The sequence below is a fragment of the Puccinia triticina genome, chromosome 8A (assembly GCF_026914185.1).
Source record: "Puccinia triticina chromosome 8A, complete sequence".
In the NCBI taxonomy this organism is placed as follows: domain Eukaryota; kingdom Fungi; phylum Basidiomycota; class Pucciniomycetes; order Pucciniales; family Pucciniaceae; genus Puccinia; species Puccinia triticina.
In genome coordinates, this window is record NC_070565.1 from 6,752,387 (window position 1) to 6,776,411 (window position 24,025).

Sequence of the window (24,025 nt, forward strand, 5' to 3'; positions counted from 1 at the left end):
AATCTTGAGTCTTCATCTTGATCTTGAACCGTAGACCATCTGTACCATTTTGCTCACTACACCGGTTGACAGGTTGTATTGTGTTGATGACCGGGAGGGCTTCCTCCCGGTTGACACGGTTGTGTTTGTTGTGTTGTTGACCGGGAGGGCTTCCTCCCACTCAACACGTGTGTTGATGACGGGGAAGGCTTCCTCCCGGCTGACAGGTTGTATTGTGTTGATGATGCGGAGGACTTCCTCCCGGTCGACACGGTTGTGTTTGTTGTGTTGTTGACCGGGACGCGCGTAAAAGTATGCCCTTGCAGTCGACCAGGGGGGATTCCTGCTAGTCAACAAGAACGTGTATTCTTGCCGACATAGGGGGCATTCTTCACAGGGGCTGGTCAACAAGCCAGCATGGATGACCTTGATGCGCAGGAGGGACAAGGATGTGTAGAGCACCCAGCTTAGCATTTCCCTCAGGAAGGATATGCACCTCAGTCTAGTGTGTTGTGCACTGTAAACTAAAGCTGAGGAACTTCTAGACACTCCAGGGTGTACCACCTGGGATTAATTTGTATGAGCCTAGTATGAACTAGGTATGAACTTGAGTATGCTGCATGTCAACTGACAGCACTTCCTTGAGTTTTTTTTTTTTCATAGTGTCCGGATAGCCAAAGGGTTGGCAAAGGGCTGATGCTGCTTACAATAGCAGGAGGGATGGAGGCAAAAACACAAGTCAAAGGGGCGGTGTATGCTGAGAATACCCGACGCTTGTGAGAAAATTTCAGCGAGACCTCAGGCAGGTATGAATTGGGCTTTCAAGCCACCCCCTTGAGGTTTTTCCCCCGCGCAGATTGAGTGGGGATCCATGGTCCTCACGGGGTGGTCTGCGCTTTCCCTGCGGCTCATTTTGTGGTTTAAGGTACACTAAGAATATGCAACACCATAATCATTTTGGAGCAAAAATCAAGGGCATCACTTTGTAGCTCAATCAACAACAAAAAAAACAATTAATGAATCTCAGTGGGTGAGGAGCCACAAGCAGGAATGGCATTGAGCAGCCACATTGTTCACTATTTTGTCAGCTCCATCGAAATTGATTCTAGCAAATGTTTTTATAGACTTCTAAAAATTTCTTGAGATGTTTGAGAGGGATCATGTTGTTCTTGTAAAGGAATTCAACGATCCTGAATACCGCTTGCTGGAGGTAAAGCAGATAAAAATCTTGGAAATATGGTTCTTGCTTGTGAAGTATGCTCTCCGCCTTTTCAAGTGGCATAATGTTGTGCAACAGTCGATTTAAAGTAATGAGCCAATCCCATGTAACCCTACTCAAACCTCTCCATCTTTGACTCTCAAATACACCACAAGAGTGATTTTGGCTCCCTTGGACCGACAACCCAACACCAAAGGGGCACACGTTGGGCTACCGTGTGAATACAGGGCAGCCCATTGTCAGGCTCTTGCAAGGGTCAGTCCGCCAATCTTCTTTTGGTCAAGATGTACGGCGGACTGACCTAGGTCAAGCCACCACCAGTCTGCTGGTGTGGTGCTCCATCCCAAGCCACAAGTATTATTTTAGTATCTTCTTTTACATATCTTCAACATTATATTTGCGGCCATTACCCCATAAACCTTCACAAATACTTCATTATTATTGCATATTTAGATTCTATGCCCCATTTCACCTATAGTCAACCACACATAGTACCCCTTTATCTTCAATGGTTCAATAGTTATAAAGGATATAAGATTTACAGAAAACCTACAGTCTTCATTAGTTACAACACTCATTTAAATCCATTTATCATTATAGTACATTCCTCTTACAGCCGGTGGACCCATCCCCTGGCTGCTACCACTTCCACCCTTGGACAACCACACACCACCCATTCAACCTTCAACCCGCTTATTAATTGTCCTCTTTACATGTATAAAAACTCTTCAATTTCAATACCTGTTACCCAAATTGAATCAACCTGAAAAATGGTTGCACCCCACAAACCCACATCACAACGCATTGTCCCTAGTTGTTAAGATTACCACATCCTCTACAGAACTTGGCCCCATAGAAACAAGTACTGGAAAGAACAAACTACAAACATAAAAATAAAAAAAATTCTTGTAGGTAGATATCATGATATTCATATTGTGCAATGTCAAAGGTAAAACTTGCTTTTTTTTTAAAAAAAGGGGGGGGGGGGGGGTACTGGTGTTAAGTTAGGTATATAAATAGGGTCTTGGAAAAACGACTCCCAAGTTTTGGGAAAACGACTCCCATACGTCCGCGCGACTATTTTTCGACCCGCGCTGGACGTCGACCTAGACCCTTTTTTTGGGTACGGCTGTTTTGGGAGTCGTCGTCCCAAAAAAATTATTTTTTGGGAGTCGTCCCCACCAATTTTTCAGAATATTTTTAATATTTTCTTGCCAGGGGGTTTGGGAGTCGTTCACCCAAAAGGAGTGCCCCCCGCGTTATTTTGGGAGTCGGCCGCAGGGGCCACGGAAGCCCCCAGGGAGTCGTGACGACTCCCCTTGCCGACTCCCCTTCGAGCCCCCCACCCATCACACAAGTCAGACACCACAACCGCCACACCAACCGCCCGATCACCCCCACCCGTCCACCCCAACCGCCCGATCGATCAAACGAACAGAGAAGATGTTTAACCCTGCCGCCCCCGCCGCCGTCCAGGACCAGGAATCCCAGGCCCCTGTTGCCGCCATGGAGCACGCCGAGCCCCCAATGGCCGCCGTCGACCACGACCAGGAATCCCAGGCCCCTGTCGCCGCCATGGAGCACGCTGAGCCCCCAATGGCCGCCGTCGACCACGCCGAGCCCCCTGTCGCCGCCATCAAGTACGCGAAGGCCTCATTGCCTGGCGAGCACACCAAGCCCCCAGTGGCTGGCGAGCACGAGGAGCACGCCGAGGAAACCCAAGCCGCAGGGCCAGGTAAGCCCCCTCTCCCCTGCCGACTCCCTCCCATCCAAACTGGAGGCATTGAGCCCCCAACACCCTGTTCCTGCCCCTGATCCAGGTGCAAATCAAGACGCCGCCGAAGGCCTTGCGGCCCAGGACCACGCAGCCACCCTGGCCACTCTAGAGCGCCAAGGAGCCGTCCTAGCCAGCGGGGCTCAAGGTCTAGCGCCCGCCTACGCTGCCGACTCCCGTGACCCCGTCGACACTCAACGTCCCGCAGCCGCCAACTCCCAGCCTCCCGCAGCCGCCGACTCCCAAACCGCAGCCGGTGCTCAAGGTCTAGGGCCCGCCTACGCTGCCGACTCCCGTGACCACGTCGACACCCAACGTCCCGCAGCCGCCGACTCCCAGCCTCCCGCAGCCGCCGACTCCCATTTCGCCGCCGACTCCCAAACCGCAGCCGCCGACTCCCAGGCCATTGCCGCCGTCGAAGCCTGCATTCAGACCACTGAAGCCCTTCAAGACGTCACCCTAGACCCCCTCCTCCTTCAACTTACTCAAGAAATCGCCAAAAAAAAACTAGAAGATCAAATCCACAAAGAAATTGAGGAAGAAGATGAAGATTATAGCTTAGATAATCCAGAAGAGAAGAAGACACTCGAGGAATATGTAGAGCTAGCTAGAGAAGAGAAAACTATTGAAGATTGTATTGTAATGTTAGAATTAGATGAAGATAATACTACTAACAATGATCCAAACTCTGGGACTGTTCCACCTGAAAAAAACCCAGAAGAAATCGAGAAAATACTCGAGAAAATTGCTGAAGAGAGAACTGAGAAGGAGCTTGAAGAAATGGAGCTGGAGAACAAGAATCAACCGGATGATGAAGACTCAGTTAATGAAGAAGGAGAAAGGACGATCTACGGCAACATTCCTGCGCCGCCAGCTGGAAATTATGACGACGTTGAATCGGTTAAGGAGGCCATCCAAGAATTTGCTCGTGCGCATGGCTATGGGATATCGGTCAAACGCTCTGTTCCTGGAAAGAGTGTCCATTTTAAATGTGTCAGGTCTGTTATTTCCCACTTCTTTTTCATTCTTCTGTTAGTATTGACTGACATTAAATCCACATTGAAATGATACAGAGGAGGTGATCCTGCGAAAAACAAACGTAAAGGTGATACTCGTGAAAATATATCATCTCGATTGATTGGCTGTCCGTTTGCCGCTGCCGTATACAACCAGAAGAAGAAGGGCCACTGGAAATTCACAGTCTCCAACTCGACTCATAATCACCGCCCCACCGCCGCTGTTGCCCACACTGTTCACCGTAAGCTCAGAGACACTCTCTACGAAGAAATGAAAAGACTTGGCGAGGCCGGATTGCGACCGGCACAAATACTTGAATGCCTCAAGAAGCTGCACCCTGACGAGACTATCCTGGCCACAATTGATACGATTTACTCTGCACGAAAGCGGGCTGCGCAAGAGATGTTGCAAGGAATCAGTCCCATCATTCACCTGAATGAAATTTTGGCTGGAACCAATTTCACGACTCTGACGAAGGTCGACGAATCTGGCGAGCTCAAGGGCCTTTTTTTCTGCCATTCCCTCTCTGTGAAGCTTCTCCATCAGTACCATTCGATCCTTTTCCTTGACTGTACGTACAAGACAAATAAGTATCGGATGCCTCTCCTCCACATCACCGGTGTCACTGGAGCCAACAAGTCTTTCAGTTTGGCATTCTGCTTTCTTGCCAAAGAGACACAAGATTATTACGACTGGGCGCTCGAATCCCTCCTGACTGTTTTCACCTCGAACAAGATTCCCCTTCCTGCTGTTGTTCTGACCGACCGAGAAGAAGCTCTCATCTCCTCTCTCCAGTCCAATTTTCCCGATTTGACCCACATGCTTTGCACTTGGCACATACAGAAGAACTTGGTCTCCAATGGCGCGAAACACATCAAGAACAAGGCGAAGGAGTTCGAAATGCTTCAACACTGGAGCAACTTAATCAAGATGACTAGTCCTGGCGATTTCCGTTCAAGCTTCAGTCGGTTTTGCGCAAAATACGGCGAAGCTTTTGGAGATTATATGATTGAGACATGGCTTCCGGTGTGTGAAAAGTATGCTAACGCTTGGACAAAGGATATACCTCATTTTGACCATTGGACGACGTCTCGAATTGAATCATCGCATGCTTTTATCAAATCTTATCTCCTGGGCCCCAACAATTCTTTTGCCGCCGTCATCAAGTTAATCACGAATGCGCTTGAAGCTCAATCCCACAAAATCTCCGCGGCGCATCACAAGGAGAAGATTAGAAGCCTTCGATCAATAGGGAAGATTTTCTTGCTCTGTCACGGCCGGATCACCCACTTTGCTCTCCGGAAGGCGCAGGATAATCTCAGAGCAAGTGTTGACCTGGAGAATTGGCACAGGTGCAACGGGTGTTACGAAAACCGGATGGGAATTCCTTGTAAGCATACACTCCGGCAGCGCGCAATGGATGGCGAGAAGATACTTCCCGAGGATTTTCATGTCCAGTGGCACATGAAGGTAAGATCTGGGTCTTTTTTTATCTTTTTGTCATGTGGGGGGGCCTTGGATGGCCGGGATTTGTGGACGACTCCCATTTTTCCTGTGACGACTCCCGTTTCTCAGCGGACGACTCCCATTTCTCGGCGGACGACTCCCATTTTTTTCCAACGACTCCCTTTTACCCCTGCGCGCACCAGGGACAGGAAAGACTCCCATTTTCCGTCCGTGCGGCTTGCCAATTGGGATAACGACTCCCAACGACTCCCAAATCCCCCAGCCGCGGAGCCTCGATTGGAAGAACGACTCCCGCCGACTCCCATTCGTCCGGCCATTGCCACCGCCCCTCTGCCACCCCTCCCTCCAATTTTAAACCTCCCCTGCGCCATTCCCTTACTAATTTGAGTCTTTTCATTCCCCCCAGGATCTACATGCTCTTGGCACCAACGCTGATCTCACCCAAATCGAGCAAGTCGACCGGATCCGCGAAAGGCTCCTGCAGATGAATCCCGCACAGATGGCGGCCCAGTTACAAGCTATCAACAGCCTATTGGAAGGCTCTGGAACCGTCGTGACGATCCAGGAACCAACACAAGCTCAGACCACCCGTGGACGTCCAAAAGGCGCGCCAAACAAACCAAAAACTACGAAAAGGGACCCCTCCGCCTTCGAACACGTTGAAAATAAAAGGAAGAATGAAGAAGGAGCAATGATGAAGTCCAAGAAACAGAGGCTAGCGGAGAAGGAAGAAATGAAACAAATGAAGAAAGAAGAGAAGGAGCAACAAAAAAGGAAGAAAGAAGAGGAGAAGAAGAAGAAGCAAGAAGAGAAGAAGAACAAACCAGCGCCCAAGAAGAGGAAACTCCCGGCACGAAAGTCAAAGACCGCCAAGAAAGTCGCTCAGTCTCCTTCTCCAACTCCTTCTCCGTCGCCGTCTCCATCACCACCACCCTCCTCACCTGCGCTTCCTCCTCCTCCGCCGCCGAAAGCCCAAGTCCCAACAAAGCGCTTCAAACCGGTCCGCGTCGCACCTAAGAAGCCAGCTTCCCCTTCCCCTCCTGTGAACTCCGCCTCGTCTGCCGCCGCCCCTCCGCAGCAACGTACGTCCCGCGCCGCTGGGAAGATGCGAGCTCCGCCTTCCCCTTCCCCTCCTTTGCAATCAACCTCTTCTGCCCCCGCGCCTCCGCCGCAACGTCCGACCCGCGCCACCGCTAAGAAGCCAGCCCCACCTTCCGCTCCTGCTCAATCAACCTCGTCTTCCCCCGCCCCTCCGCCGAAATCTAGCCGGGTACCTCCGCCGCGAGCCGCGCGAGCCACGCGAGTCCCTCCACCGCCAACAGCTCCAGTCCCTCCACCACCAACAGCACCTGTCCCCCCACCCCCATCCGAAGAACCAGTTGACCGACCGAATTGGCTCAATCAACTCCCAGTCATCATCAGATCCTCGGTCAAGCGGATACTTGATGTCGAGTCAGATGGCCATTGTGGATTCCGCGCGGTGGCATGGTGCTTGGGGAATGGTCAGGGCGCTTGGAGTGCAGTCTGAGAAGCTCTAGCCGACGAAATCAGCAAACGAGGCGAGTGGTACGTGAAGTTGGGACATTTTCACAACATCAAGTCGACTCTGGCCAGAATAAACTTTTCTGGTACCAAAGGTTGCGGTATGGCTCATTGGATGGCGAAGCACTGGCCAACACTTTCCAACGGCCAGTTTTTTATTTCACTGAAGAGTGGTCTCAAACTTTCCTTCCCTCCTTCTGCCCTCCTAACCAAAACCCCCCAATCTTCTTGGCTTTCATCCGGTGACTTGATCACTTTGTGGCTCTAGAACTATCCTCCCCTGACGTCTTCCCTGCCCCTTCCCTACAAAAGAGCTGGAAGCTAAATGCCAACCCAGAGGCACGAGGTTGGGAGGCAAGATACTCTGATTGTTTTGCTCAAACAGGTGGAAGAAAGCTCCTCTTTCCTGATAAGAGTGGTAAATTTTACTAGTATTTCCATTTGTAGTTTTCATGTATTGGTGATTGTTCTAGTCTTTTTTGAATAAATATTGTTATTATTCCTCTCTAGTATTTTTTGAATAAACACTTTTTATATTTTCTTTTCCTCATTATTTCTGGCAGCTCTGAGAGTTTGTGTCATCAAACATGAGGTACAAATTGTGCGCTGGTAGGGAGCATGTCTATTGTGGAGCTGCACCCCTCATATCTCATGTTCTGATGGCACACTAATGCCACAAACCTTATAGCGCAGAGGAGTTACAGTCTTGAAATATCCCTGAAAATTTTAGACTGTTTGGTTGTGTAACACAAAAGTTAAACAGTTAGCAGTCATTTCCTACTGAGCATTTGGCACGCCCCTTATGTGTCATGTTCTGATGGAAAAATAATGCCAGAAATTTTATATCACAGAGTTTATGCAGTCTTAAGATATCCCTGAAATTTGTGGACATTTTGGGTGTGTAACACAAAAGTTACACAGTCAGCAGTTATTTTCCTACTAATTTTGGTGCACATCCCTTATATCTCATTTTCTGATGGGACAATACTGCTGAAACTTTCAGTATTGTCTTTTTGTGTATTTTTCTCTGTGCTATCAAATTTTTATGGCTCTAGTACTTGGAACAAAAAAGTTATACATGTTAAAAATAATAAAAAATAATACGAAAAATTAGTGGGGACGACTCCCAAAAAATAATTTTTTTGGGTCGACGACTCCCAAAAAAGCCGTACCCAAAAAAAGGGTCTAGGTCGACGTCCAGCGCTGGTCGAAAAATAGTCGCGCGGACGTATGGGAGTCGTTTTCCCAAAACTTGGGAGTCGTTTTTCCAAGACCCTATAAATATATGTATAATAATAGGGGCAGGCTAAATGCACTACCAACTTTTACTATATGTACTTCAAAATATTGGAGTGGAAATTAGTCTACTCCAATAATTTTGGAGTGAACATCCTCCAAAATCATTGGAGTGAACATCTTCCAAAATCATTGGAGTGGACCAATTTTTACTCCAAAAATGTGGTAAATTTTGGAGTGGACCACCTGTGCACTCCAATGTTGATCCTGTGCACTCCAAAATTTTTGGAGTGCACAACTTTGCATCTCAAGAACTTGGATTTCATCAAATAAGATCCAGAAAAATTTGAAAATGAATTTCTTTGACAAATCAACTAAGAACTAAAACAAGAAAATAACCAAAATAAAAATAAAATAAATAAAAATAAATATTCTGTATGGATAAGGAAACCAAACAGAAAAAATAGACAAGGGATCAAGAAACTTGGGACTCCAAATCATTATACATATAGACTCAAGTCCGGCCATTTTTTAACAAGTTCAAGCAACCCTGGAAGGTCTTGGAGGTTGACCTTATGTTTAGTATAGGAGTGCATTGTGTTGCACTCCATTTCCCTGAGCAAAAAATAGAAAAAAAAGGTTGAAAAAGGAGTGCACAATAGTGCACTCCAAAATATTATTAGTGCAAGGATTACACACTCCAAAAATTGAACATATTTTGGAGTAGCCATATGTTTAGAGCATCTCTAACGGAGCCGCGACTGGGTGCTTGGGGGCGAACTTTGGCCGCCCGGGTTCCTTTCTTGCGCGCTAACGGACCCGCAGAACAACCCTGGGAACATTGCCGGGGGCAGTCAAACCCGCAATCACCTGCTGACTTCTGTGGGTTGCCTCCCAGCCGCAATTGACCAGACACACCTCCATCCACTCAACTTCATTGGCAAAGACACTCGACACGGTATCAACACATGCACCACCTCCTACTCAAAGGTTGCCAAGAAAGAATGTATGCAATGATAACCGGGTCCGGTCACTGAGAGGAGCAAATACTCCTCTCAATTACCGGCTCTCTCGGCCAGTCATTGAGAGCAGCAAACAATCACCTCATTGACCGGTTCTCTCCGGTCATTGAGAGGAGTAAACACTCTCCTCTGACTGGGCCCGTTCCGGTCATCAAGATACGTGGGTGGTCCTCTCCAGTCATTGAGAGGAGTAAACACCTCCGCTCAATGACTGGACGGTTCTCTCCGGCCATTGAGAGGTGTATAATATGAGATAACTCCTCTCAATGACTGATCCGCTTGGGTCATCAAGAGGAGTATTGCCTTTGTTTGCTCCGTTCATTGATATACATGCGTCCCAATGACCAGAACATTCTGGTCATCGAGATACATGCGTCCCGGTGACCAGATCTTTCTGGTCATCGATGTACATGCATCCTGATGACCAGAAAGAAGCCCGCAAGCACCGCAGGTCGTGTAGGTGCAAGCAGGGCTTGTGACCAAAAGGAAAGAGTTTGCATGAGGCAATCTCAAAAATAACTGTGAAGATTCTTGGTTTCCAGCTCACACCTCACCCTTATATGTACTTTGGTTTTACTCTACACCAGCTAAGCGCTGGCATCTCGGCTATCTTTTGTCTGCTCAGTTTCTCTCTAACCCTTTTTGTATTTTTTCTATCTTTTTTTGAAATCAACGACTTCTTCAAGTCTTGTAGGCCCTTTACCATTTTTTTGCTTTTTGCACCTAGGGATTTGGCAGAAAGTTGAGGTAACTGACCACTGCCAACCAGCTGAAAAACCAAAATACAAAGCTTGGAAAGCTCAATTGGGAATGATGGAGAGGGAGTGGATAAATTCTGAGTTGGCAAAATTCACAAGACTATACTCAAGAACCACTGGCCAGGAGGAAAAATGAACTTGGTTCAAACTGTGAGCGCTGTGGTGGAATAACATCCTTCACCACCAAAAATGGTAAATGCTCTCACACCAACATGTGCCGATAATTCATAAGTCCCCTCCACACCGGAGAGATCAAAAGTGCTCACATCTCTCCCCGGCCAAGCCGCAGTGGGGACGGGGGCTTAGTTAAGTTCGTATTGATGACCGGAACGAGGGTGGTGGGTGGTGCTGGAGGAGTGATCTGCTGCTCGGATTGCGGGTTGAACTGCCAGTCCATAATTGGAGCTGAGCCGCGACTGCTGTGACATGTGCTCGCGGGCCGGGGAACGCAGGCCAACTGCCCCCCGGACCGTTGGAGATGCTCTTACTCCAGTAATTCATGGAGTGAAGTGTTGTACACTCCAATATTTTTGGAGTACACAATTGTGCCCTCCATTTTGGATTGGTAGTGCATTTAGCCTGCCCCATAATAATATATGCAACACCATAATCATTTTGGAGCAAAAATCAAGCAAAAATCAAGGGTCCAATTTTGTAAAGCTCAATCAACAACAAAAAACAATTACTGAAGCTCAGTGGGTGAGGAGCCACAAGCAGGAATGGCATTGAGCAGCCACCTTTTTTACTATTCTGTCAGCTCCATCGAAATTGATTCTAGCAAATTTTTTTGTAGACTCTAATTCTAAAAATTTCTTGAGATGTTCGAGAGGGATCATGTTGTTCTTGTGAAGGAATTCGACGATCCTGAATACCGCTCGCTGGAGGTAAAGCAAAAAAAAATCTTTTTTATCCGGATGTTGTTCGTGAAGTATGCTCTCCGCCTTTTCAAGCGGCATAATGTCGTGCAACAGTCGATTTAAAGTAATGAGCCAATCCCATGTAACCCTATGCATGACCTCATCTAGAAGCACCCCTGTCAGCGTTTCTGGCTCAGGACCAGTCCCCGCGAGAAATGCAGCTAATTCGGCGGCCAGAGTGTTCTCTTTCGTGTTTACATTTCTGATTGGCGTCGTAGAGCTCGTCCCCTGGGATCCGTCGTATGGCTCATGAAATCTGGAAGGAGGTTTTAATCAATCAGAAAGGTCAATTTTTCAATATTGATGGCTACTTTGATCTGAACAGAATACGAACTTCATTCCTTTAGAAAATTCCTCGGTCAATACCGTTGTGGGACCGTATGAAGTTTTTGTTACCGGCTGGTGAGGTTCAAGCACCACATGCTTGTCAACGAGCTTGAACAGCGGTTCTGGCCTACAACTTTCTATGAGACGGCATATCGTTTGTATTTCTTCAAATTTTTCCGCTAGGAACTGATACTCAGCGCGTCTCTCCCGGTTGAAATCAGACATGAAGTCGAGAAGCTTGAGCAAGTCTTTATATTGACGGCCAAGTTTTTCTCGCCCTATGTGTTTCTAACGTCAGTTCGCATAATTGTAGAAATTTGAAAAAAAATGATGCCATGAAATCCAATACTTTGTTCACTACTTGGAGAGACCGCAACCGCTATGTCTGAAAGGGTTTAATCACAAAAAATCACTTCGTTTCACTTTATAAGCTTAGGTACGCGGTGAGATATGTCTAGCTGACGTTTTTGGCCAGCTGGAAGCGCGGATCGTTGGGGATCTGAAATTCCAAAAAGTATGTCTGATGAAATTCTCCCAGAGCTCGAAGGGTATGGACTATCGATATCGCCTAGAAGAAACCCTAGGAAGGAAGTGGTTGCTTTATATTATTCCGAGGGACAATGTCAGTCAATCACACGATTTGGGTATTTCGAATGCTTATATCATATAGGCGCGGAGGGAAATACCTCCTTCTTCTTGTATTGCTTCATCGCTGAGTGGAAAGAACTCGGGAGGACTCTTTGTTATGTAGTGAGCCGCTTGAAAGCAGCACAAAATGAGAGCGGTCAGTCGTTGGCGCTTCGGAAACATCGAGTGTAGTGAGCGGGAGGCAAAGAAAGTGCGAGGTTCAGCCTCAATCCCTGGAGTAGCAGAAGAGTTCCTATTTCTGTATCTCCATGACCAGGGGCTCATGCAAAATGGCTCACGACAAAGTCATCCGCCACTGTGAAACATTGAAAACCCCCTTCCGGGGTCCTGAAACACCTGTATTCGGCAGCGTTTCCAAATACGAGCAGTGGACACCATCACACACCTTCCATTGTCACACACACGAAACATGGAGACCACTGTTATTGGTGTTTCTTCCACTCTTGGGTTGTTTCAAAGCTCCAGCAAGTGTAGTTTGTTTTTTGACTGGATATTGCTTCGCGAACCACAAGCTGGCAGAAGTTGGCTAATTGATGCTCGAGGGGCACTTCCTCCATGCGTGCCAGATAGGGAAGCTCCAACAGTCACAAGATTCAAGCAGTTGTGTTGCACTTGCACTTTGTAGTGTGCCATCTTGTGCCCCCCCCGGGCCCTGGGCATCCGTAGTCAGTGGGTCTGGGGATTAGTACATATGATAATTATCCCCATTTCTTCTCAAAGGGTTTCCCCAGTTTCATCACCTCGCGCGTAAGTGGAAGACAAGTTTGAAACATGTTCAAAAACCGTTCATGCAGGAAACAATTTTCCCAGCATCATCCATTCACTACGGAAGCCCTCTAACTTAGCTAATTCCCTCCTCGGGGGAGCGAAGCGACCTCCGAAGGAGGGACTTACGCGCTATGTCGACCCCGCGGCAGTAGAGAATTAGGCATTTTGGTGGGGACTTTTTTAAAACCAATCTCCCACATGAGTTTCTGAACCTTTTTTTTTATAATTTACATTTCTGGGATGGCTTAAGCTGTCCCCTTCTTTCTACTATTTTTTCTCATCCTCAACTCCTCTGGTTGAGCTGCAATCATAGTTGTAACATTATCAATTTCAGATTCTGTACAGTGCAAAATGTGGAATGCACAATGAAGTGGACACTTGTCAGTCACAAAAAAGGACTTCATGGGGCACCCAAGGCCCCAAAAATTTTGTAAAATATGTACAAAGAAACTCCATGATGTTGTGCACATTTTGCTCCCCCAAAGTTTTATTGCCTGGTGACAAATGGTGAAAAAGATCATTTTTCTTGATGTCCAAAATGATTTTTATCAGGTGGATCATTTTTCGGATTTTTTTCTTCAAGTATGTGATATGTATTTCAATCCGGAGGTCGGTATTTGACACAGATGCCACATTGGGTTTTGCAATTTGGATATTCGGATACAAATTGCGAAACCCGATGTCCAAAACAAAAGAAAAAGTGCAAAACTCTAGCTTAACTAAGCCTCTTGAACGGAGGGTCCGGGGGACCCCGCCCGGAGGGCTCTCCGCAGGGAGGGGCGGCTTCGCCGCCAGCCACAGCGCTCCCACCAGGGGGGACTTGTGTTAAGTTAGGCAAAACTAGTGGCGCGATTCGTGGCCGCCCAGGGCTTCCGTAATTCACCCAGTCAACATTGGGGTTTTAACGCCACAAGTACTTTTATAACACATTTGCCATTGACATTTTGTAACTTTCTCAAGCTGGTCAGGTTCTTTTGAAGGCACTGCTTCCGATGATACAAACATGAAATGTGATAAACGTAGCGTTAGTGGTCCAGGTTTACCTCCGAAAATAACCTATGCAAGTTCAATTGGTTGTATAACGATAGCCTCCTGTGTTTATGCTGGTCATGATCAGACCGATTGTAATCACGGCTTGGAGGAGTGCATAGGCAGTTCTGGGTTGGCTGTCTTCAAAGATTGTTTCAACACAAAAGATACCAGAGCAAAAAAACGACAAACAAAAGAAGTACAACAAGGATACGTATGTATACAACATGAAAACACCAAGGATGACAAAAAAAGACACAGCATCTAAAACATGAAATAAACAGATTTCGAGTCCGACACAGGATAGACAACAGAAGCAGACGAACAAGAGGTGTTGGGTGAGACAAGAAAAGAGCCGGTCATGTTTTGCGCTGTTTTTTCCAAGAACGCGGAGTGGGTGCAGTGGGAAGAAGATGAGAGTGTTCGGAATAGAAGTCGTTGACGAAGGAGGGATGGAACATAGTATTAGTGTTAGAAGAAGAACAAGTAGTTGTAGTAGTTGTAGTGGTCGAGGCAGAGGACGGGTTGATAGTGTGAGCAGAGCTATCGAGGCCACGTTTGTTGGGCCGAGAAGAAGATGGCCGGTCGGTATCGGGTGTAATGAGAATGCTGGGGGGAGGCAAGAGGGAGGCAGCGAGGGCATCGAAACGGGCCTCGAACGCGGCGACGACCGTCCAGATCTTGCCCTTACCGACTCTCCGGGGGCCCCGAGCCCTCCAATAAGCGACGATGTTCCGGAGGGATTGGCGGCGGAAGCGGGCGGAGATGGGGGGCGCTTGGGGGATCGAAGGGTGGTGTTTGGAGGGCGCTGGGGACACACTATGGGCGCCACCGGTCTCGCCAGGCCTGTCTTTTGGACAAGGCGGGAGAGGCGTGCTGGACCGGCTGCGAGAGAACGCCCGGCGGACGGGCTCCAGCGACGGATACACCCCCCGCACCTCTTCCCGTGGAACATCCTCTTCCTCCTTAACAGAGCTGGGCACAGCGGGCCCCCCACTGAGTATCCCCGAAGACGAGCCCGAGGCGCCCGACTGGTGGCGACTGAGGTCACTGCGCGGTCGGGTGACCATCGGCCGATGTGAGGTTGGCGTCGTCGCTGACGAGCCTCGACTCCGTCTGGAAGGATCCAGCGATCTGCGTTTCTGTAGCGCAATCACTCGATGAATCATCTTTGTCCTTTGATGACACACACCACACACAATCAGTTTAAACTTTCTTTAATAGCACGCAGGGGTTGAACGTACCACTCCCATTCGGATTGACAGTCGTGAGGACTGAGGTCCAAGGCCTCTAGCATCTTCAAGACGACATCTTCTGGCTTGACAGAGTCTTCGAGGGGCTGTTTGCGCTCGATTCTCTTGAAGCAGAACTCGAGGATCTTCCAATCGGCTTGGCTCCATGAGAGCATGTTCGGTCGGTAATTCAGCTGCTGCAGTTCTTCCTTCAAGCTCTTGGAATAGCTGTGATGCATCATCCGTCTCGAGCTACTTTGTCGGGTTGTGCTTGGTACTGAACTCGGGCCAGGTCCTGAATGATGATGGGGTTCGGGTGTTTCTTGTCGTTCGGTCTCAGTGGAAAGATTGTTAGTCGAAGCGTGCGAGGAATCCGTCCGACGCTGATGGAGCATGCTTTTAGCTTGAACAGTCCTCAATAGGCTAGGGTGAGCAGAGGAAGTAGTAGTAGATGAAGCGTGGAGACGGAGTGACCGATCGGCCTCTTCCCTTTGAATGCTTAGTTCCATCTCTCTCTCCAAGTCATCATCGCCGATCAAGCCGGTATTCTCGACCTTACAGCCCCTGGGAATGAAGCCGTGATGGACTTTGAGGATGGCGGCTGCTCTGGCGGCTACCTTGGGATCTGATGACACGATTTCAACAATCGGACTTGCTGATGGTCCGGGAATGTTCGAAGGTGCCCGTCCGGCTGTCAGGCTTCTTACGGCAGGGAAAGGCACAGGATGGTGTAAGACTCCCCGGGGGGTCGAGGTGAAATGTTTTAAATTGCCCTGGGCTTTGAACATGGTGAGGTCATCAAGACTAACCGACTGATCAACATCTAAACCGAAAAAACAAGTCAGTGTCAATGCTTGGAGGGATACTGGCATGGAGAATCACCTTGACTTTCTGAAGGAAGACTTTCGGATCTTGGAAGACGGCTGATTTCTGGGGATCCCGAGGTGCTGCTTTCGGGTCGATGGGAAGAATGATTGATTACCGGAGGCGAGGATCGCTCGCGTTCTTCATCTTGGCTCTGCTCCGCCCGCCAGTCTACAGAGACTCATCAAATCAAGTCAGGATTGTTGCGACCAGTTGAAAGAGCAGGTGCTGGGATGTAATTTGAATGTACCTAGACCGCCAGAAGAATGGCGCTCAGATCGCTGCGAGTCTCTGTGTGAAACTTTCGAATCCCGTGAACAGTCGTCATCTTCGTTCTCACTTTGAAGATCTAAATAAAAAGAACAGCTTATTTGTATGAGCGCACATCCTGAATTTTGGTGTGAATGAAGGGGGAGGACTGGAGATTGATCTCGACGTGCCTGAACGCTCGGAATCAGTAAGTTCTGCGGTGGATCTCAGCGAGTGTGGACGGTGAGGGCTTTGAGGCAAGCAGGATGGCAGATCAACTGAGATGTTCCCCCGAGGAGAAAAGGAATGAGAAGGACGGGGCAGGGCTCAGAGAGCAGACCAAACAGAGGTATTCAAGAGCACAGATTCACATACCCGAGGGAGAGGCCGACGAGGAGATTGGGATCGGATTGGTCTGGCTGTTCTCGGCTATGTCTGGAGATGATCGGTGGGCCGGACTGGGCGGCCGAACAGACTCTTCTTCAGTCGTCGTTCCGTCTCCGTACTCCTCCTCCTCCTCCTCCTCTTCGCCATACTCCTCCTGCTCGCCATGGTCACCATGACGGTCATCTGGGAGATCATACCCGCTTTCGACCGAGCATAAGCGCGACGCAATCTCCTCATCAGACCGCCCGCCTCGATCACTGTCGGAATCCATCACTCCAGGTACCTGAGGTTGTGATGAGATCGGATTGCGCGTCACATCCCTGCCGTCTCTAGAGACGTCTGGGCTCATGTAAGACACGCCTTGCTCAGTACGGGGCTCATCTTGGGTGATATAAGACGCGGCTTGGTTGATACGAGACACGCGTTGATCGGTGCAAGTCGCATCTTGGTCGATAGGAGACGCGTGGCTCTCCCGTTCTTCAGATTCGCGAAGAAACCCTCCTTGATCGATGCGAGACGCGTCTTGGTCGATAGGAGATGCGTGGCTCTGCCGTTCTTCAGATTCGCGCAGGAACCCCCCGGGGCTGATACGAGTAATGAAAGGTACAGGGGCCAGATCAGGGAGGGTGCTTGTGGGTACAAGGTTGGATGGGCCGTTTTCCAGGTGTGAGGGATGGTCATCCGCCGGAAACGGCGTCTCGAGTCGACTCTCGGCAAGTAGTTCAGGCGAGAACTCTTCTTGATTAGTGGTTTTATATCTTGCTTCCTCTTCGCTCTCATCTGCTGCCGGTGAGCTTGGGGCTCGCCTACTTGGTGAGCTGAAGATGCGGTTCTCAGTGGACAGGCGAGGCGAGCTATATTCTGGCTTAGCAGCTTCGTAAGATGATCCTCTTTCGACCTGTTCTGCCTCATGGTTGGACGGCGAGCCAGATTGTTCTTTGCTTGATGAGCTAGATGTGAATTCTTCTCGCTCGACAGCCTCGTAGGGGGATCTTCTTTCGGTCTGTTGTTCGGGTTCATGGTTGGCCGGTGAATGTGGTTGCTCTTTGCTCGATGAGCTGGATATAGATTCGTGAGACTGATGCCGGATGATAGGTGATCTACATCTCGTCCTAAAATGCTCGTGTGAGCTAGCAGATCCAGAGTCTGGAAGCGCGTCGTGTTCTTGCGGATCTGGACTCTGTTGTTCTAGGGGGCCAGGGGAAGGAGAAGGAGATCTGTGGTTTTCTTGGTGATGATGATGATGATGATGATGATGATGAGAGATGTTTGCAGGGGTTGTTGATGACGATCCGTTTTGCTGGGTTTCTTCGATCTCCAAGTTACGATAGCCATCGCTCGAGTATCGAACTTGGAAGCGATTCCGACTCTGTTGGGTCTTGAACCTGGCCTTATCCAGCTCGCTCATCACGATCTCCACATGGCCCATCGATACCTTGTGCTTCTTTTGTCCGTTGGCCCTCGTTCGCTGGGCGTCGCTCGTCTCTGCTGGCGATTCGTCCCGGGAGATCGTCAGATCGACGCCCAGCTTGGCATGTTCAACCTGGAACGCGTGGAATGCATTGTCTTCGTCCCATATTCTTGGTTTGGGGGGCGTGGCTGGACTGGCCATGGAGCGGTTCCTTCGTGTTAATGGGTCCTGATTGGAGATTTCGATGAGCCGGTGGTGCTGGATGGTGTCCGATCCAGATGTGCGTGTTGTGGCGGCTGATGGGCGATGGTCTGGCTGGTGAGTGATCTGTGTGGCCGTTTTCTGTCGGTAGGATGGGCTTGCAGAGTAGTAGTGGCCCGGATGACGCGGGGAGACTTTGAGTATCAAGGGGTCGTCGGTCGGGCTGAGTGGGAGTAGGACCTGGTCGAGTACGATCGTCGGTGTTCTCGGTCCGGGCCATGCGAGGTCGTGTTTGATTCCGTGGTGGTGCTGGAGCAGGCTGAGTTGCTGCTTGGATGGTTTCGTGTCATCGTCGGCGGCCATCGCGGTTGCAGGTGGCGGCGGCTGCTGGGTTCAACAGGAGTTTTTTTCCAATTATATATACAATTGTGGCGGGGGTGGGCTGTGACAGGCGAGCTGTCACGCCCCTCCCCTCCGCCCGCTCATGACCCGCTCTGGTCCGTGACAGGCCCCACCCCAGAGCCGCTCCTGACCATGGACTCCCTCGAGCCGCGATGCACGCCGCTGAAAAACTCCTACGACGCCTGCTTCAACAGATGGTTCGAGCACTACCTCACACTCACCGCCAGCCACGACTCGCCGAGTGATCGCAAGCGGGTCCTCGCCCGAAGCAAGGAGCAGTACGAGAAGGACTGTGGCCACAAATGGCTGCAGTACCATGCCTGTCTCAACGTAAATAACACGTTCTTGCCTGTAATCTACTCACAACTCTGATCTGCTCCGGATCTCTCTTCCAGGAGGCACTCGACTCGCGCCAACTCAAACCGCTCTTAGAAGCTGCCCGAAACGAAGACCCGTTGCCGGAACCATCAAAATTAGAAAAATCTACTCGACCGAGCTGAAGACCCATCACAGATATCTATCTATATATATATATATATCACTTTGAAGTTTGTATGAAGAAGAACGAAAAATGCACAATTTCCCCCCCTGCAAGGACACTACCCCACTGTCCGGACCATTTGTATTCGCCTTTGTCCCACATGTCCATCTGTTTTGTCCTCGTTTTTCAGATGAAAGATGTATGCTCGCTTCCACCCATTATCATTGCTGCGGGCAGTTGGTTTTCGTTCTCAATAAACGCTACCAGGTAAACTCGGCTTCTCCAATGACCCAGTCCCTTTTTTACATTCCATTCCCTTTGATCTGATCCCTCCTATGCACCAAAAAACCCACATAAGATTGCCAATCTTCTGACAGATGGGAGCGGCAAAACTATGATAATTCCTGCGTTTCTGCTGCCAGCAGCAGTGCCGACTTCAGTCAAGTTGGCTTGGTGAGAATATTCGAGCATCCATGGCCCTGTTGCCATCCTTTTTCAGGTACATCCTTGACAAGGACTGCTGCATTGAGGGGCCTTTCTCAGCTTGAGACTGGGCATGATGTGTATCCGCCTGACCCGGATATCGCAGCCAGCAAACCTTGTCCTGCGCGCGCGGAGTCCGGACCACGGACATGCCGAGCGGCCAGCCAAGTGGCAACCACCACACCTCGAACCGAAGACTGGGATACATACACCGGTAGCCGTATGGGTAACACATAGCACGCCAGTCGATAGACGATCACCACCAGAGAAGAAACGACACTAGTTCTCATCTCGAGACGGGCATGGCTATCATCGACGCATCCGATCCGACCGAACAGGGCGCTCCATCCTCATCAGCTGCTGCCCGAGTGGCCCCAAAACGGAAAAGGGACTGGAAGGCGAACAAGATATTCCTCGACCAACTCAAATTTATCGGGCCTGGAATAGTGGCTGCGTCAGTTCTTCTTGCCCTGTTCTTGTATCTAAGTAGACCTTGTTTTTCCATCCATCTTAGGAATCGGTTGAATGAAGTACTGACTTGTCCTCTTTCTGCTTGTTCTTTTAGAGTAGCTTATTGTGACCCAGGAAACGTACGTACATCCACAGCTCCGATCGAAGGAATTCTTTCACGTACTTCTTGATCTATCTAGCACTTCTTTCTCTGACTTGGTTAGTGGGTAACATCCACTCTTCTGATACTCTAGTGGGCAACTGATCTGGAAGCCGGCTCAACATTTGGCTATGTCCATCTGTTCGTAATCCTCTCGGCCTCGATGATGGCGATAGTCCTCCAGATCCTTGCAACTCGCTTAGGATATGTCACCGGCAAAGGTCAGTCTGTGACCTCCCCGTTCAACGTGCAATTTTCACCCTGGATAGCTGACCGTGAACTCATTATTATTACTATATATACATTTCTTGGTCCTCTGTAGACCTCGCACAGCACTGCAGGCTAAGGTTTTACGATCGCCCAGCACACACAAAAGTGTGGCGGTGGTGTTGTTTATATCCTCTGTATGCGGTATGTGAGGCTGGTATCATGTATGCCTTTGCCCAATCTTTCCTCAAGTTGCACTTCATCCCTAAAATCTATCGCTTTTTTTTTTCTGCACATGGTCCAAAGATTCACGGACTTGGCTGAACTACTCGGCTCCGCTATTGCACTCAAAATGTCAGAGTTGTTTCAGCTATACCATTCTCCACTTTTCCTATGAGAGAAAAGATTATAGTAGAACATAGAGCTGAGTGATAACCGCATATGAATTAGGTTGATTCCAAGGATGCCGCTCTGGGTTGGCGTCCTACTAACTTCCACCGACGTCTTCATAGTCCTAGCCTTCTTCAACTCTTATCCTGAAATCTCCAACCGCAACCGCCGTTCAATGCACATCTTCGAATTCTCGGTCGCAATACTTGTTTTAATCGTCCTGGTCTCTTTCATAGTCTTGATCGTTAACGTTCAGCCAGATTGGGGGGATACCTTCAGAGGCTTCTTACCCAGTCGGGCCATGATTGTAAATGGCGGACTGTATCTTGCTGTCAGTATAGTTGGTAAGTGACTTCTAGGTCCTCGGAAATGACAGGTTTTATATGTTGTGGGAAGATTGATGGGCAAACATTCATTTGACAGGTGCCACTGTTATGCCTCACTCCATATTTCTAGGTAAGCAGAGCAGTGTTTGTTTTCTATTCCGCAATGCTTTTTCGAATATCCAGTTTCTAATAGCTAAGCTTGGGATCGACTCAACGCACAGGCTCCAAGGTTGCCATCTCAGATCGATTGAAGCCTTCGCCTATCGAGGATAAAGAGACCCAATTAGGGCGATCACCTGTTCCCAGCGCTTCTCGAGATCTCTCGCCTATCCAAACATCTTCGGAGCTGCCCCCCATCCAAATAGCTCATGCTGCTGGCCTGCGTTTGCAACAGACCTCGCCCGTCAACGACTACGTCAGTTCGGTTGAACACTGTAAAGCACATGTGGCACACGCTAGCTTTGATATAGCCATCTCTCTTTTCACTCTAGCTTTGCGTAAGCCCTTGACATTTATTTGTATATCATCTCAAGTGATTCAGATTTTGGTTCCTTCACAAACTAATAACCCACCTCCCTTGGGTAACAACAAAAGCAATCAATGCGGCTATCCTAATTGTCGCAGCTGCTGCGTTTTACTATACTGGGTCGGACGGCCCCTCGCAGGTGGCAGATCTAGCATCAGCTCATCAGCTACTCACGAGTCGCGTTGGAGTTGGATCAGGCTATACATTTGCCATCGCTTTGTTAGTGGCTGGACAAGCCGCTTCTATCACAGTCACCCTGGCTGGCCAGATTGTCTCTGAAGGCTTCATCGAATGGCGCACTCGGCCTGTTGTCCGCAGACTAGTTACTAGATTAATCGGAATCGTTCCTTCTGCTATTGTAGCTGCATCCGTGGGGCCGCAGGGAGTAGACGACCTTTTGGTGGGAAGTCAAGTGGCCCTCAGCATGGTTTTACCGTTGGTCTCTCTTATTTATGATATGCAGGCAACATCAGGGAAGGCTAACTGAGGGCTTCATTTTTATTTTTCTTAGATTTGTCGTTCTACCTCTGATTATCTTTACATCAGATCCACAGACGATGACCATGCCCAATTACCATGCACTCCCCTCAAGATCACCGATCGGCTCTCCCACTTCCACACATCCGACCAAACCACCCGGCGAAAATGAAAACGAAGGCACTCGTGCGCTCATGCCTTCAAATGAATCTACGTTCGAAAATAACCTGCCGACAAAGATCATCGTCCTCCTCATCTTCTGCATTTGTTGCGTTGCTAACGTGTATGCTATTGTACAATTAGCTCAAGGCAGGACCTGAAAAAAAATGTGCATTTTGTATCTAATCCAGCGTTCAATCAGTGGTCTTCGTGTAAAGTTTCCCTTTTTACCCATTCAGGGTAATTGAATCTATAGATGTCGTTTTACATACTCAAAAAGCAGCATACTATTTATATATTTGATGCATGAATACATGTCTACATCCTCATTCTCAACTTGATCTTGCCTTAAGGCTTCATAAGCGTTCGCTAAGAAGTACGAGTATTCACGCATCCGTTGTCTATCAACTCTCTATGCACATCAGATATATGTAAACAAAGTGGAAGAGATGTGGATTGTTTGAGTTTTTTAGTATGTAAATTCTTGATTACTTGTCTGTGTTGCGTGTTTACCGTGTAGAACCAAGTCCAAGAGGAACATGAACCAATTACTTGCGCATTTTAAAATACAGGTGTGACATTATCAATACTATGCGTTTTTCTGGCGTTGAGCTTGGTCCCTGATCTAATGCGCGACAAAGGGGAGTGCAACTATAGCAGCAAGAAGCTGTGAGTGTGATGACACTGAGAGACGACACGGGCGAGGTGGAAGCACACCTATAGCAGCAAGAAGCTGTGAGTGTGATGACACTGAGAGACGACACGGGCGAGGTGGAAGCACACCTAGGACCGAGTGAGGATGAAGTTTGAGTGAGTTTGATGATGAAAACAATGAAGTGAAAATGAATGGAAAACTACGACGATATACTGACCTATAGCAGCAAGAAGCTGTGAGTGTGATGACACTGAGAGACGACACGGGCGAGGTGGAAGCACACCTGAGAGAGAAGAAAAACAAATGAGACAAGAACATAGGAACGAGATGAGTGATACGAGAGCATACCTAGGACCGAGTGAGGATGAAGTTTGAGTGAGTTTGATGATGAAAACAATGAAGTGAAAATGAATGAAAACTACTACAAGCTAGGTAGACATAAACACTACAAAGACACTTAGGGTTGCCGAGTATCATCATCTAATTCCAAACCTAAACGATCCAAGTCCGCAGCACGGCGCATGAGAGTCTGCCCGGCTCCATATGCCTCAATACCCCCCCTCTCTCATTGCCGCTGGATCTTGAGATCGGAAATGATATGTTGATGTTTTTGCCGTCCGAGTGCCTTGGTGCACACGTCCGCCTTTTGATGATTAGTTGGGATGTAATTGATGTGAATCAGTCCCGTGTCATGAACTTCGCGGAGCCAGTGATATATGATGTCGATGTGTTTGGACCGTTGTTGAAAAATTGGGTTAGTCGCGAGAGCAATGGCGCTCTGATTGTCGACAAAAACCTCAAATTTTGTGGTGAATCGGACCGATAGACTCTGGAACAAGTACTTGAGCCAAACGGATTCTTGAACGCCTTCAAACAGAGCGCGGTATTCTGCTTCCGTGGTTGATGTAGATACAGTTTGCTGCTTCTTCGATCGCCAAGAGAGAAGATTACCGGCAAAGAGTGTGACGTAGCCGGAGTACGACCTACGGTCGTCAGTGCAGTTGGCGAAGTCAGCATCCGTGTAGACTGAGATGTTGTCCAAGTTACTTGAGCCTTTCAGTTGGATTCCGTGTTTTTTGGTTCCCGCCAGATATCGGAGGAGATGCTGGACAGCTTTCCAGTGAGCCATTCCTGGCTTTTCGAGATGTTGTGATAATTGTGAGACTGTAAAGGAGATATCTGGACGAGTCGAGACGGAGAGATAGTTGAGGAGACCCAGTGCTTCACGATAGTTGACGTTGAGTTGACGAAAAGCGTTGTGG

General features: G+C 48.7%; 3 protein-coding genes across 3 annotated transcripts; 2 read left to right on the plus strand and 1 right to left on the minus strand.

Annotated features, from left to right (window-relative positions):
* Window positions 1-14,062: 14,062 nt before the first annotated feature.
* PtA15_8A747 (uncharacterized protein) lies at window positions 14,063-18,410 on the minus strand (the record flags this gene model as incomplete). The annotated part of the gene is made up of 8 exons (XM_053172208.1): window positions 14,063-14,879; window positions 14,948-15,758; window positions 15,818-15,970; window positions 16,050-16,148; window positions 16,240-16,326; window positions 16,424-16,528; window positions 16,607-17,652; window positions 17,725-18,410. The coding sequence occupies 8 exons, from the start codon at window positions 18,408-18,410 to the stop codon at window positions 14,063-14,065; spliced, it is 3,804 nt and encodes a 1,267-aa protein (XP_053023395.1).
* A 171-nt stretch (window positions 18,411-18,581) lies between these two features.
* Window positions 18,582-18,949, plus strand: PtA15_8A748 (uncharacterized protein; the record flags this gene model as incomplete). The annotated part of the gene is made up of 2 exons (XM_053172209.1): window positions 18,582-18,779; window positions 18,845-18,949. 2 exons carry the CDS (start codon window positions 18,582-18,584, stop codon window positions 18,947-18,949), a joined length of 303 nt encoding a protein of 100 aa, XP_053023396.1.
* A 766-nt stretch (window positions 18,950-19,715) lies between these two features.
* PtA15_8A749 (uncharacterized protein) lies at window positions 19,716-22,269 on the plus strand (the record flags this gene model as incomplete). The annotated part of the gene is made up of 10 exons (XM_053172210.1): window positions 19,716-19,867; window positions 19,979-20,003; window positions 20,118-20,244; window positions 20,346-20,454; window positions 20,537-20,584; window positions 20,681-20,964; window positions 21,044-21,076; window positions 21,168-21,443; window positions 21,541-21,907; window positions 21,984-22,269. 10 exons carry the CDS (start codon window positions 19,716-19,718, stop codon window positions 22,267-22,269), a joined length of 1,707 nt encoding a protein of 568 aa, XP_053023397.1.
* Between the last annotated feature and the right edge of the window lie 1,756 nt (window positions 22,270-24,025).